Raw genomic sequence first — 13,270 nt, forward strand, 5'->3', positions numbered from 1 at the left:
AAACATTAATATAACGCAGTTATTTTTCAGTAATTTTCCAGTAATCCAGGTTGCAATGCTAATGTAATCAGTTTGTTGAGTTTTGGCTTATTTATTTATTTTGTGCAAATACACAAAACACTCGTTATTCGGCTCAGATCGAATGACGCAATTTAGATTTAAAATAGCATGATCTGGCGCTCTCAGGTCCACTACATGATCGGTATAATTAAGCTCAGCGGAAAAAAATAGCAGTGTCCATTTCTGTATACACCTGACCATCATAGTATTACTGTATGTGGATCTTCCATAAACTGTTGCCACAAGATTGTAAGCATCCAACTGTCTAGAATGTCTTTGTATAGGGTAACAATAGGCTGTTATAACAAAGGAGGACAATAAAAATCATCAAAGTTGTACACACACACACACACACACATTACTGCAAATCAGCAGCTGGCTAAACATATACAAAACTAAACTAAGTTTATTAACTTTTTTATTAACCACCAATTATTATTATTATTATTATTATTATTATTATTATTATTATTATTATTATTATTATTATTATTATTATTATTATTATTTTGCTGTGCTCCATCCTCTCTTACTCTGACCTGGTAATTTATATACTTATTCTACGTACTAGAATTATTCAAATACACCTTGTAGTTTTCAAGCTGTACTATATATAGGGTTGAACAGGTTAAACACTGATGGTTTCCCTTAATGGGATGTCTGATGTTCAGGTGATACAGTTACATTAGACAAATTATTAGTAAAATGCTGATCCTCACAGTCCCAGGGTGAACACTGCCAACATTTTTGTATTGCTATGCATCCTTACACCCCAATTATTCCATGAATATCATTCTTGGCTTAAAGCTACCACTTGACCTGTCTGACTTATCTCTTATTTTATCCATCACCTTAATTTAAATCCTGCTTATTTGAAAGTCATCAGATAAGAAGACAGTCTTGGCGTTAAACCATAACTCAATTCTGCCAGAGGATATTGAACTTCTCCACAGCTCCGAGTGCCAATTTATCAGACATGACACAATAGAATGACAATATTCATAATGCATGAAGCCAGGGTCACCCTTTTAGTGCTAAGCACCGTGAGCACCAGTGCCCGAGGACGTCTTCGGCAAGGTGAGCTGTATATATAACAGCTTTTTAGCAGCTGGGAACTTAGATGAGTTTGGATGGGACATTTTCAGCCCTGTTCCTGGGACACAGAATGCTAACATGCTTAAGGGAAACACTATAAAGTATGAACAGTAAAAAAGTTAATGAGATTGGATTCAGATAGCATAGATAGCATCTCATTTCAGTAACGTTGGGTCTTCTGCGTTTACCCCTACTCGACATTTATGCATGATTTATACCTTTATTGCAGGCTCTTTGGAACTGTATAGTGATAAAATAAGCAAGCTGTGTAACCAGTGCAGGATCCAAAGCATGTTCACATCAGCTTTAACATAATCATTTATTAAATGGTGCGTGCTCCATTTAGCATCTAATCCATGTTCTAAATAATTGCACTAAAGTGATTTTCCAAGTATCATTCAGTGTGGCCTCATGGTCTTGAATGGGTCAATTTACATTAAGGGTACAACAGACACTCTATCAGCAACTTCACACAAGCTTCTAACATGTTTACAAGATTGCTGCACAGTGTTCATGAATCTGTTGCTCTGTAAATTGCCTTTGTGGCGCTGCCGCTGGAATCCGCAGTGATTTTCTCTGTAAAAGCTGAGTTAAATTGTGCTGCAAATTGTATTTATCCACGCTAAATCAGCAGGAGCATTAGCACCTGTTCCACTTTTTACTTTTCTCCAGTATGGCCTTTTTTAAATGTTGTTTTTTTTGTTTCCTTACTTTTTTTTTTTCTTTTATATAAATTTGTATTCAATCTTCTAAGATGTTTGCGGTCTAACGTGATTTCTAAAGTTTTGCACTACAGATAAAGGTATAACTAATAATAATAATAATAATAATAATAATAATAATAATAATAATAATGAAACTTATTATGGGGCTTTACACAGAGAAAAAAAAAACAATAAAAGAATGACAGGAATCAAAGTAAAAAAAATTGCATGAAATCAGTTACTAATAAAACACAATTCCAAGTAATTATAGCAACAATAATTGCTAATTGGTAGAAAAAAACTAATTCATGATTAATGAAATTCTAAAGCATAAATAGATACGATTTAAATAGAATAAGAGACCGCGCCTCAGTCCAGATTTGGAGCTTAAGAATAAAATCAGTTCCTTAGAGGATTTTGCTATTTTGCTTTTAACGCATTATTTTAAAATGTCTGCAGATTTTTTCTGCACTTTCGGCCAAGAAACGTCATGTGATGCCATCAAAACGTGCATTCAGCAAAAGCTATTTTCAATTAATGTGTGTCAAATGTATAGTTATCAGCAAAAGTAATCACACATCACACATGTGGCTTCACTGGTAAGAGTTAATTTTACTGGTAAGAAGAATCCTGTGCTTGCAGCTTTACTAAATCAAATCAGCTTTACTAAATTGCCAAAAAAAAAAGCATAAAACATTTCTGGCTGAAACAACCACAAAAAAAAAAAATAAATAAATAAAAAAATCCTCAGCAAAATCCTGTATGGACTGTATGTTTTGGGGTATAATGGGTTCAAAGCTCAGCAAAGTACTAAAAAGATCATGCAAAGTCATGCATGTAAGCATGTGGATGTTAAAATCAACAGGAAATCTGTGTCCTGACAAGGAACCAGTGCTACGACTCCAAAACAGGACTGATGTCGTCACTTATCCTGGACCTATTAAGGATTCCAGCTGCCAAAATTTGCACTTACTGCACTTTATTTATTATATTCTTCGAGACCCCAGCAAGGATCGCATTGCGATAATCAATGTGTATCGATCATCTTTTCAACCACAGAGAAAGATTCCAAAGGATGGAATTCTGTAATATTTCTGAGATGAAAGAAGGACATTTTAACAGTATGCTGCAAATGCTTGGATCAAGGGACAAACTCACATAAAAAATAAAATCCTAGGGCTTTAAAAAAAACATTTCAAACTCAAAGCAGATTTATCCAAGGTTTAAATGAAAAGAGACAACACACACACACACACACACACACACACACACACACACACACACACACACACACACACACACACACACACACACACACACAGAGTGCCATCTATAATTTTCTCTCAGAACTCAAAGAAAATATCAAAGAAAAGCTCAATATAAGACATATGCAATATAAAAGATTACAAAATTTTCACCAGGATTAGAATAAATGAAAATTTATCATTAAAGGTGGGGTGTACGATGTTTGAGAAATGCTTCAGGAAGCTGAGTCGGGCCGACAAACAAAACAAACGTGTAGCCAATGAGCAGAAAGGGGCGTGTATTGCCAAAATGAGGCGGAGAGAGTGTTCAATGTGCATGTGTGACATGCATTTGGGTTAGGGGCGTGTTTGTTTTGGTTTTTAAATGTCAACATTGGCTTTTAAACATTGTGCACCCCACCTTTAAGACCGTGTGATTTTAACCTGGCCAAAATATAAATATAGCAAATAGAAAGGGGCCCGAGACTGAACCCTGAAGGACTCCAAAGTGAACCGAACCCATGCCTGCATCTACCCGGAGAGACAAACTATAAGAGAGACAGAAGAGAGTCCGAAGCTATTAACAAATGATTAGTGACCTTAACTACTGCAGATTCTGTACTGTAGAGTTTACAGAAACCTTACACACTGCAGACAGAAACCATCACATACTCCAGTTCAACATCCCAAACAGACTGTAGGTAATATTAGGTTAAAAATAGACAAACCGGCATCACAGAGCTGAAAATAGTCACGGAGACGGATTCTCTTTCTTTCTTAGGTAGCATTTGCAAGCCAGATTCAGGTTGGAGGTGCAAACAGAAAAAAGATAGTAGATTCAGGCTCTTACACTTCACAATATTACTTCATATTGTATTGTTCTCATTCAATTGTTTATTTTTTGTCCCATTGGTCATTTTTTATTTTGTAATATATGTTTTACATTATATTATTTATATATATATATATATATATATATATATATATATATATATATATATATATATATATATATATATATATATATATACTGTATATATATATATTCTTTTTTTTAGGTTTTGTTTTTATTTCAAATGTTTATTTGTTTGTTTGTTTGTTTGTTTGTTTATGTGTATTTTATTTTATTTTATTTTAAATTGATCTGTCTTTCATTGAGGAATGTCTCCATAACACTCCATAAAAATATAGACTACTACAAACTAAAAAAAGAAAATAAATAGACAACAACAACAACAAAAACAGGACCGCTTAATTTTGTATGAAAAGATGTAAATGATGAAATAATATAAGGGTGTCCTTATTATTATTTTTAAATATCATTCTGTAGTTCTTTACTTTTATCATCATAATCATAATAATAATGATATAATTAACTACAACTAATCATGAAGTGTTCGTTAAGCTTTACTCGTCGATTTATCTGTTTGAAGGTTCCATATTTGTTTTATTTTAATATCTGTTTGTGTGTGTATACAGGGCTGGAGAGTGTGGATCATTACCCCATACTGGTTGCAGTTACAGGAATCCTAGTGCGAGTCCTGGTCGACTCTGAGAGAAAAGGGTGAGTCCTTAACCTGCTTTGTTACAGCATCAATTTATGGAGCTTCTAACCCTGGCTTTAATGTCGAAAAAAAAAAACTACTTACAGAAGGAAAGACTCATTAACACTCAGTAAACAATATGTTGAACTGTCTTGTTTACTGGACGGTGCACGACCTTCCCGTAAACCTTCAGAGGTCAAGTTTCTCTTTAAAGACCTCGGTAGCTTAGAGGAGCCAAAGCAAGTGACATGGTTGTGCTTGTGCGAATGTGAATGTGTGTAACAGATTTAGTGTGTGCAAGTGTGTATCCATGCCCTCACTGTTCTCCAGGAGCGTCTCACTCTAATTGCCTGCTCTGTTTCCTGCAGCGCTGTCTGACACCTTCTGTGTTCCCATGTTGTACATGTACACGTATCTCCAGACGTGTTAGTTATGCCAGGAAGATTAGGGGCAGCATACCTCCTGTGGACACACTCATTAATTTTTTTCACACGCCGGACATCTCAATCTGTTTTGCTCTCTACCTATTTTCATGCATTGACCTACAAATCAGGCTGGAGTGGTGATAAATGTTTTGCGTTGTGTAAATTTTCCACAGAAAAGCTCAGCGGTCGGTGGTGAAACTGTCATCTGTCAGACCGTGCACTGTTTGGAACTCGTCAAAACCCGTTGTTTGTTTCAGTGCTTGTTTATCAGAACATGCCTGATAGAATCTGTCTGCCAGGATTAAAAAAAAAAAAAGATGTAGGTTGTTGGAGAATCTTCAGTAAACAGGCTATTTGTGAAAGTTTGCCACCTCACTGGGGCATTCTGTCTGTTACACATTGGCGCAGCGGTGTGGTGTTGCCTTTTCACTGCTCCTGGGTGCTTCACATGCTCGGTCAGAAGGTGTTTATTCGCTTTCAGATAACGGCAGCTCGAAAACCGTTGTGCTGGCCAGTTTACCTGAGCACAGTTACTGTACACTACACACAGTTCATCAGAATAATACTTTCAAATTCAGTCATTATTTTTTCTTCTGTTGTGTGAAATACCCTTTTTCCCGGCAGAACTAAATACAACAGTTTGCAATTTACAGATTAAGTTCACTTTCCTTTTTCGTTGGTTTCCACCTAGCTCTATCCCCTCACATCCTCTACTCTCGCACCAATTACCTTTATGTCCTCTTTCAAAACAACAGAATATTTTATTTCTTTTATATTATTAACATTTTGTAGATTCAGCAAGTGGGTGTGTAAACTTATGTCTTTGACTGTAAATTGTTAACTCTTGGCATGTTTTAGAACAAACATTTGCTTTTAAGATTAGATTTCCAAAATATTCAGAATATTTAGTCTATAGGTTTAGAAAATGTGTTTCGAAAAATATCTCCTGGATCATTTCAAATTTAAGAACTTACACATTCATTCATTCATTCATTCATTCATTCATTCATTTTCTACCGCTTATCCGAACTACTCGGGTCACGGGGAGCCTGTGCCTATCTCAGGCGTCATCGGGCATCAAGGCAGATTACACCCTGGATGGAGTGCCAACCCATTGCAGGGCACACACACATATGGGGTCAGAATTGTTTCGTTATTCTGAATAAATATACTATGATCCACAAATAAATATAAAAAGTTTCACAAATATTTTTTACAATTACCAAATGCACAATAAGCAAACCGTAAATATATGTTACAAATTTCACAAAAAGAAATGAAATTCACAAATAAATAAAATGGGATTTGCAAATAAAAAAATATTTATAAATATATATTTAATTGTATTTATTTGTGAATGGCTTCCTGCTCATTAGTGAATTGCGTTCTGTGCATTTGTGGATTTGTAACATTTCTAACGTCAAGACGTGTACAAAAATCCACAAATAGGTGGACTCCGCCCACCGTCTACTCCAGCCAATCGGACAACGGTCTCGTGGCGCTGACCAATCGTGGCACGGTCTACCTCCAACCAATCACGTGCCACGATTGGTCAGCGCCACGAGACCGTTGGTACCTGCTAAATGCCATAAATCGATATGTTTTATGCCATAAATGCTATAAATCTAAATGCTCCTTTCAGCATAGGTCTAAATCATTACACCACATATGCATTATGGATGTAATAACTACAAATTATAGTGATCTAATCCCTGCTAATTGGCATTATTGAGGGATTTTATTTTCTACTTCTGAATTCTCTTAAACCATGTTAAGTCAAACTTCCCTTTTTGAATACTGAGCATGAAGAGTTAGTAAAAAATGTTATTTTTGACAAGATTATTGATATTAGAGTTAATTTTTAAGGTTTTTGCTCTTGTGTAGATTTTTCCTCTTATTCCCGATGATACATGTTGACATGGTCTACCTCCAACCAATCATGTGCCACGATTGGTCAGCGCCACGAGACCGTTGTCCGATTGGCTGGAGTAGACCGTGGGCGGAGTCCACCTATTTGTGGATTCTTGTGCACGTCTTGACGTTAGAAATGTTACAAATCCACAAATGCACAGAACGTGATTCACTAATGAGCAGGAAGCCATTCACAAATATATACAATTAAATATATATTTATAAATATTTTTTTTATTTGCAAATCCCATTTTATTTATTTGTGAATTTCATTTCTTTTTGTGAAATTTGTAACATATATTTATGGTTTGCTTATTGTGCATTTGTTAATTTAAAAAATATTTGTGAAACTCTTTATATTTATTTGTGGATCATAGTATATTTATTCAGAATAAGGAAACAATTCTGACCCCATACACACACACTCTCATTCACTCACACACTCACACACTACGGACAATTTTTCCAGAAATGCCAATCAACCCACCATGCATGTCTTTGGACCGGGGGAGGAAACCGGAGTACCCAGAGGAAAGGCACGGGGAGAACATGCAAACTCCACACACACAAGGCGGAGGTGGGAATCGATCCCTCAACCCTGGAGGTGTGAGGCAAACGTGCTAACCACTAAGCCACCGTGCCCCCGATCTTACACATTCAATTATATATTTTAATGCTTTTGCATACATAACATATGACCAGCCCTAGTGCACGTGTCTTTTAAAGTGTTTTTAGAAAACCCAACTAGACATTTAGAATATGAATTCAAATCATGAAAGTTTGTTAGCTAATGCTGCTCATGTTTTTCTTCAGCTTAGAGTTTTGGCCTGTTAAGCTGAACTGTGACTTATATAATGGCTCTGATTGTCTTCCGAAGCACTCTGGCGTCCATCAGGCTCTGCTGATCATGAGTCACACGTCTTAATATGTGTGGATAGAAACTCTGCCAAGACACTTTCTTTTCTGAGATTGGCTAATTTCTCTTTGTAGGGTTGTACAGTTTCCTTTTTCCTCGTGTCCATTAGAGGAGAGGAGAGGCTGTATGTCTGTTACAGCTAAAACTGTGCAGTTTTTTTTATTTTGTGTGTGTGTGTGTCTGTGTGTGTGTTTGAGAAGATTGAGGGTCAGTAATGCGGAGCGGGGTTTGGGTTGCTTTGCTCGGTCATGATGTCCTCTATAACTGCATACGTTCAGTGGCTTGAGTTTTAACATTTCCGGCTATTTTGCTCTGAGCACTCGTTTTTTTTTTCTTTAATACTGTTTACTCCCAAGCAGTTCATATTGCTAGCATGGGAAAATCAACATTATTATTAAAAAAAAGACTGTCTTTGAAAAAATGCTGGCTGTTATACTGTTTATATAATATTGTCTTTCTTTAGAATTGATTGGCTGATTTTTTTTTTTTTAAGGGCTAGATAGAATTATTACAATAGAATTTTAATAATATTTGGAATAATGTTATGTATTTTAGTACTGGCTCGGAATTATTTCTTTAGGACTGAATGAGTGTAATTGTTTTTCTTTAGTAGTGACAGTGAGTTGAGAATTATTAATAAATCACTTTTCACTAGTTTTAGGATTACCTTTTTAGTATCGATGTTCTAAATTTAAGTTCTGATGTACTGAAATTTTTTTCTTGAATTTTTTTCTATCATTATTATTATTATTATTGACAAAATCTTTCAACTTTTGTTAATACCTATTTATTTATTTATTTATTTATTTATTTATTTATTTATGAGTATCCTGAGTATCTTAGTACTCTAGCATCATTATTTTTCAGTAGTACTGACTGAGTATTATGTGTATTTTAATTCTTTCAAATAATTTTGTATTATAGTATGATCTTTTTTCTTGGGCATTATTTTTTTTACTACTCATTGAGTATAATGGTTTAGTATTGAGTGAAAGATTTTCAACCTTATAGATTTTTTTTTTTATCTGGACTGAGAGTCAGGCTGGAGTGGTGATAAATGTTTTGCGTTGTGTAAATTGTCCACGGAAAAGCTCAGCGGTTGGTGGTGAAACTGTCATCTGTCAGGTCCTGCACTGTCTGGAACTCGTCAAAACCCGTTGTTTGTTTCAGTGCTTGTTTATCAGAACATGCTTGATAGAATCTGTCTGCCAGGATTATTGTTAGATTTGCAGTACTGGCTGATTATTACTATTTTACCATAGCACTGTTATTTTGTTTTTGTTTTCTTACTGACTTGAGTATAATGAGTTTCTTTGTAGTACTATTAGTTATTTTTTTTATATATTTATATATATTGATATTTTTTTTTAGAAATAATGTGATAAGTCTATACCATGTCTAGTTTAATACATCATGTATTACACATGCTATGAGGAAGCTGTTGGCTGGAACGTTTGAGAAGGAAGTTACAGACAGATTGGCTGTGTGGGTGAACATCTTCAGGAACGTCCCCATGTAATTTCAAACGTATTTGACCTAGACTGTGTAATTTGCCAGCAAGCAGAGCCCAGCATTTTGTCAGGATCGATCTGGAACCTGGAGCCCAAACACAAACAAGTTTACTCTTACCTATTACTGAGAAACGGGATCGGTGATATTTGCTCAGTCTATTTCAAAGAAGCTTTATTGTGAAAAACCTCTCGCTCGCCGTCCGTGTTCAGAAACCTTTTAAAAGCAGCTCATCCCTTGATTTTGTTTGTCACATTCAGAATTCCTTCAAAAGAAGATTCTTTTGCTCATACCATTGTTTCACCTGAGGCACTTTGCGAATAAAGAGTCAGAGCTAGTGAGACCTTGTCAAAGTGTGAAAAATGTGATGTGAATCTGGCTAAAGTTAGACTCACCCCGAGGCACAGAATTAGAAAAACAACAGTCGCTCAAGGCTGATCGTACCAGTCCTTCGCGATATATTTTTGTCCTGTTGTGTGAATGTCGTGACATTCTACCCAACATGTATTATTCACAAAGAATCTGGGCCAGACAAACAGACTCAGGGACCAGGCGTAATCTGACTTACTTGGTAGGGCGGACTTAAATTCTGTCAAAATTCTGCCTGCAGTCTTGGAGAATTTGCTCAAAAAAACATTTGTATACATCATCCAGGCTATGTATCCAGGCTTGACCGTACAGAATGTTAAACATTTGCTCTTGCTCTTGCCTTCTCCTCCTTTTTCCACCTTGCACTTGCTTATCCCGCCAGCATTCTCAGATAAGACTTGGCCTTTTCCTCTTAATGTCAGCCAGCTTACGCTACGTGTATTTCTGTTTTATGGGCTTTCATCTTGTCAACCTTCTTCACATAGTGCTGATAGACTGTAACTCACTCATGGTGGTTTTTCTACCTGAAGAAAAAAAAATCTTGCTTCAAAAGATGACCTTTTTCGACAGAAATAAGGTGACAACAACAAAAAAAACCCCAACAGAATTACCTTTGCATCTTTAAAGCTCTTGCTAGTTGTCTGACAATTGATCCTTAGCATGTTTTATTTAACTTAGGTGTGTTAGGCAAGACCTGTCCAAATTTGTTAAATTAATGGTTAAGCTAGTCGAGTTAATAACAAAGAAAATAAAATTTGATGATTTGATTAAGTTCTTCAGCCAATCCCCATTCCCACAAATCTACACAAAGCTCCACCACCAGATATATATACATATATACATATATTATTGCAGCATGTGTACAGCTCTAATATTTAGCAGAAGACTGTTGGATGGAATTCAATGCATAACTTGGACACAACAAACCAGTTATTATTATTATTTTTAATTATTTTTAGTTATTCAGCTAAATTGCCTGTAAAATGTATTGTATGGCATAGAAATTTTCTCTAATATAAAGTGGATGGAATAGATGGGGTGAGTCGTGCTGGTGAAAACAGCAACAAATGCCACTAAACAGCATGACCCCATTATTATATTCCACAGTGTAACATAAAAATAGACTCAGAAACACCTTTTCTATTTAAAGCAACAGTGAAAGATATTAAGTGCTGTTGTACTTGGCATGTCACACCCAGAGAGAAATTTTTAATGTGGAAAGCACTGGAGTGACATGAGGCACCTTCTGTCACACCAAATCCCTGCTGAGGACTTTGCTTGTATGCTGTCTGCTGTTTTTCTTCCCCATGTTCATATGTCCTTCTTCAAATATCAAATATTCTCATCATTTTTGAAAACATTTGAATGATTTGTGTGTTTTTTTTGTTCTTCAGCCGAGAATGCGTCTCATATCTAGCAATCAAGCAATCATTTTCTAACACTTGGTTAGAATGATCTTTTACTTGAAGAATGAATACCAAGGACGGTATTTACATGATAATAAGCTAGCAGTAAGGCCGTTATGATTCGTGTCATAAGCTAATCTTGAAAGATCATGTTAATGTTCTGTTGTTCTGACTTCTGTAGTAATGACTTACATGAGAATATGTCTGTCAGCTAATATAAATTATATAGTAAAAATATTTTTTTTTAATCTTGTTTAACATAGAAGAATGTAATTGTTGATATGGTTCATTTTTAAATCCGCCGTCTCCTAGGTGTGTCAGAGTCATTAAGAGAAACTTGATGATGATATGGCAAACCCTATGAATAATTTTAAGAGAATGGAAAGAAGGATAAATATATAGTTGCTATATTGTAAGTAACAACAGGAACTAACTCATACTAGCCTGCAGACTTTAAATTACTGATCAAAAGGCTGTGAATTCAAATCCCAGGGCCACCATGCTTCCAGGGCTGGGCCCTTGAGCAAGGCCCTTAAACCTCAGTTATATTAATGAGATGAATGTTAGTTGTTTTGGATTAAGGGTGTGTAAAAAGTTTGTTAATAAATATTAAATTGTAAATAAAAGATATTCTACTGTATCGCCGGATATACCTGATCCTATAACAGCAAGTCCATTAGTCTTTTATTACTTGCATAAGAAATTGAAGACTTTTCATTAGAATTATTCTACATACAGCGGAAAGTAAGTAAGCAGTTAACATTTCCTGGAGTATTGCACGAGAATTGTGGCAGTTATATTCTTATGAGAGAGTTGACTAAAACATGAGTAGTTAGTGTGTTTAATCTGATCTCGGATCAAGGCATTAATCAGCTTTTGTTCTTGAGAATTGAAGGATTACCAATTTAACACCAGCTAATTTTATTCCATTACATCTGTTAAAAACCAACTGTTAGCTAATATTAATTCATCTGCTTCCACAAGATTAGCATGTGATTCCTTTTAATGCATAGAAGTTCTAGATAGTTTGGTAGATTGTATGTCAATATGAAAGATTCATGAATGATTCAACTCCCATGAATCTGACTTTGCCCTTGGAGAAATTTACCTTCAATAATTCTGATCACTTGTTTGTTTGAGGCATGGTGTATCCACAGGGTTTTTACGGACGTAGGCTCTTTCCGTAGGCTCTTTCAGGTTGATATGACAGACCAGCATGTTTAGAGGAAGGTCTAATTCTAGACTGCGCTTTCCCACCTGGGGAAAGCCGTACCCACTCACACTTTTGTTATACATGCATCAGTACATCAGAACAAACTGGGAAAATGTCCACTTGACCAACAGGATAGAAAAATAGGAAGCTATAGGATTATCAAACAAAGCAGTATTTAAATAGGAAATTAGTTGTCAAAAATTGCATCATCGCATGACAAAGCTTATGACTGTTAACTCAATCCATAACAGACTAATTAATCACTTTGTCATATTACAGTCAACAGGATATGTAAATAGATCTTTCTTTCAATTGCATTGTATTTATTATTCATTGCGATGAAATCCAATTTCTTTAAGTAGACTGCAGGGATTCAGGTTGCTCGAGAGAATAATTAACATATAACTATTAACTTTTAATACATGTAAAGTAAAAGCTGGTCATGATTTATTACTTAAAGATGTAGAAGCTTATATAGACCTCTGAGTGAGATGTTGTCTGGACAGCAGATTGACCTCCGGGTTGAAGAACCATTGCAGGAGACTCTAGCCATTTGACAAAATTCGTCAAATTGTGGAAGCGTTCGTTTATAAACACATTTCTTCTCATCGACCCCTTTTCAAGCCAGCAGAAGACATGAATGTTGTAGGTACAGTTAAGAGGGTTAATGGTTCGAAGAAGCTTCAGATACTGTAAGTAGCTAACGATCATATCATTGACATCAGAGAGCTGACTTTGAATTTAACAGACTTAACTTGCTGCTTAGCTGACATGCCAGTTTTATATGTATCAGCTAGCTTTATTTCATTTTTGGCAGCTGTTTGGGCAGCAACTCAGGGTTCAGCACTGAAACATCCTCCGTGTTCTAAATAAT

The 13,270-nt window shown here is 35.6% G+C and overlaps 1 protein-coding gene across 2 annotated transcripts in view; it reads left to right on the forward strand.

Moving 5' to 3' along the window:
- The window catches only part of LOC113656446 (E3 ubiquitin-protein ligase RNF123), a 133,910-nt gene that overhangs the window by 47,943 nt on the left and 72,697 nt on the right, over nucleotides 1–13,270 (forward strand). For both annotated transcript variants that reach the window (XM_027167724.2, XM_047809055.1), the window contains exon 35: nucleotides 4,583–4,667. In XM_027167724.2, coding sequence (XP_027023525.2) covers nucleotides 4,583–4,667 — 85 coding nt within the window. The remainder of the gene's footprint in view (nucleotides 1–4,582; nucleotides 4,668–13,270) is intronic.

Source organism: Tachysurus fulvidraco, chromosome 2, assembly GCF_022655615.1.
Source record: "Tachysurus fulvidraco isolate hzauxx_2018 chromosome 2, HZAU_PFXX_2.0, whole genome shotgun sequence".
Taxonomy (NCBI): domain Eukaryota; kingdom Metazoa; phylum Chordata; class Actinopteri; order Siluriformes; family Bagridae; genus Tachysurus; species Tachysurus fulvidraco.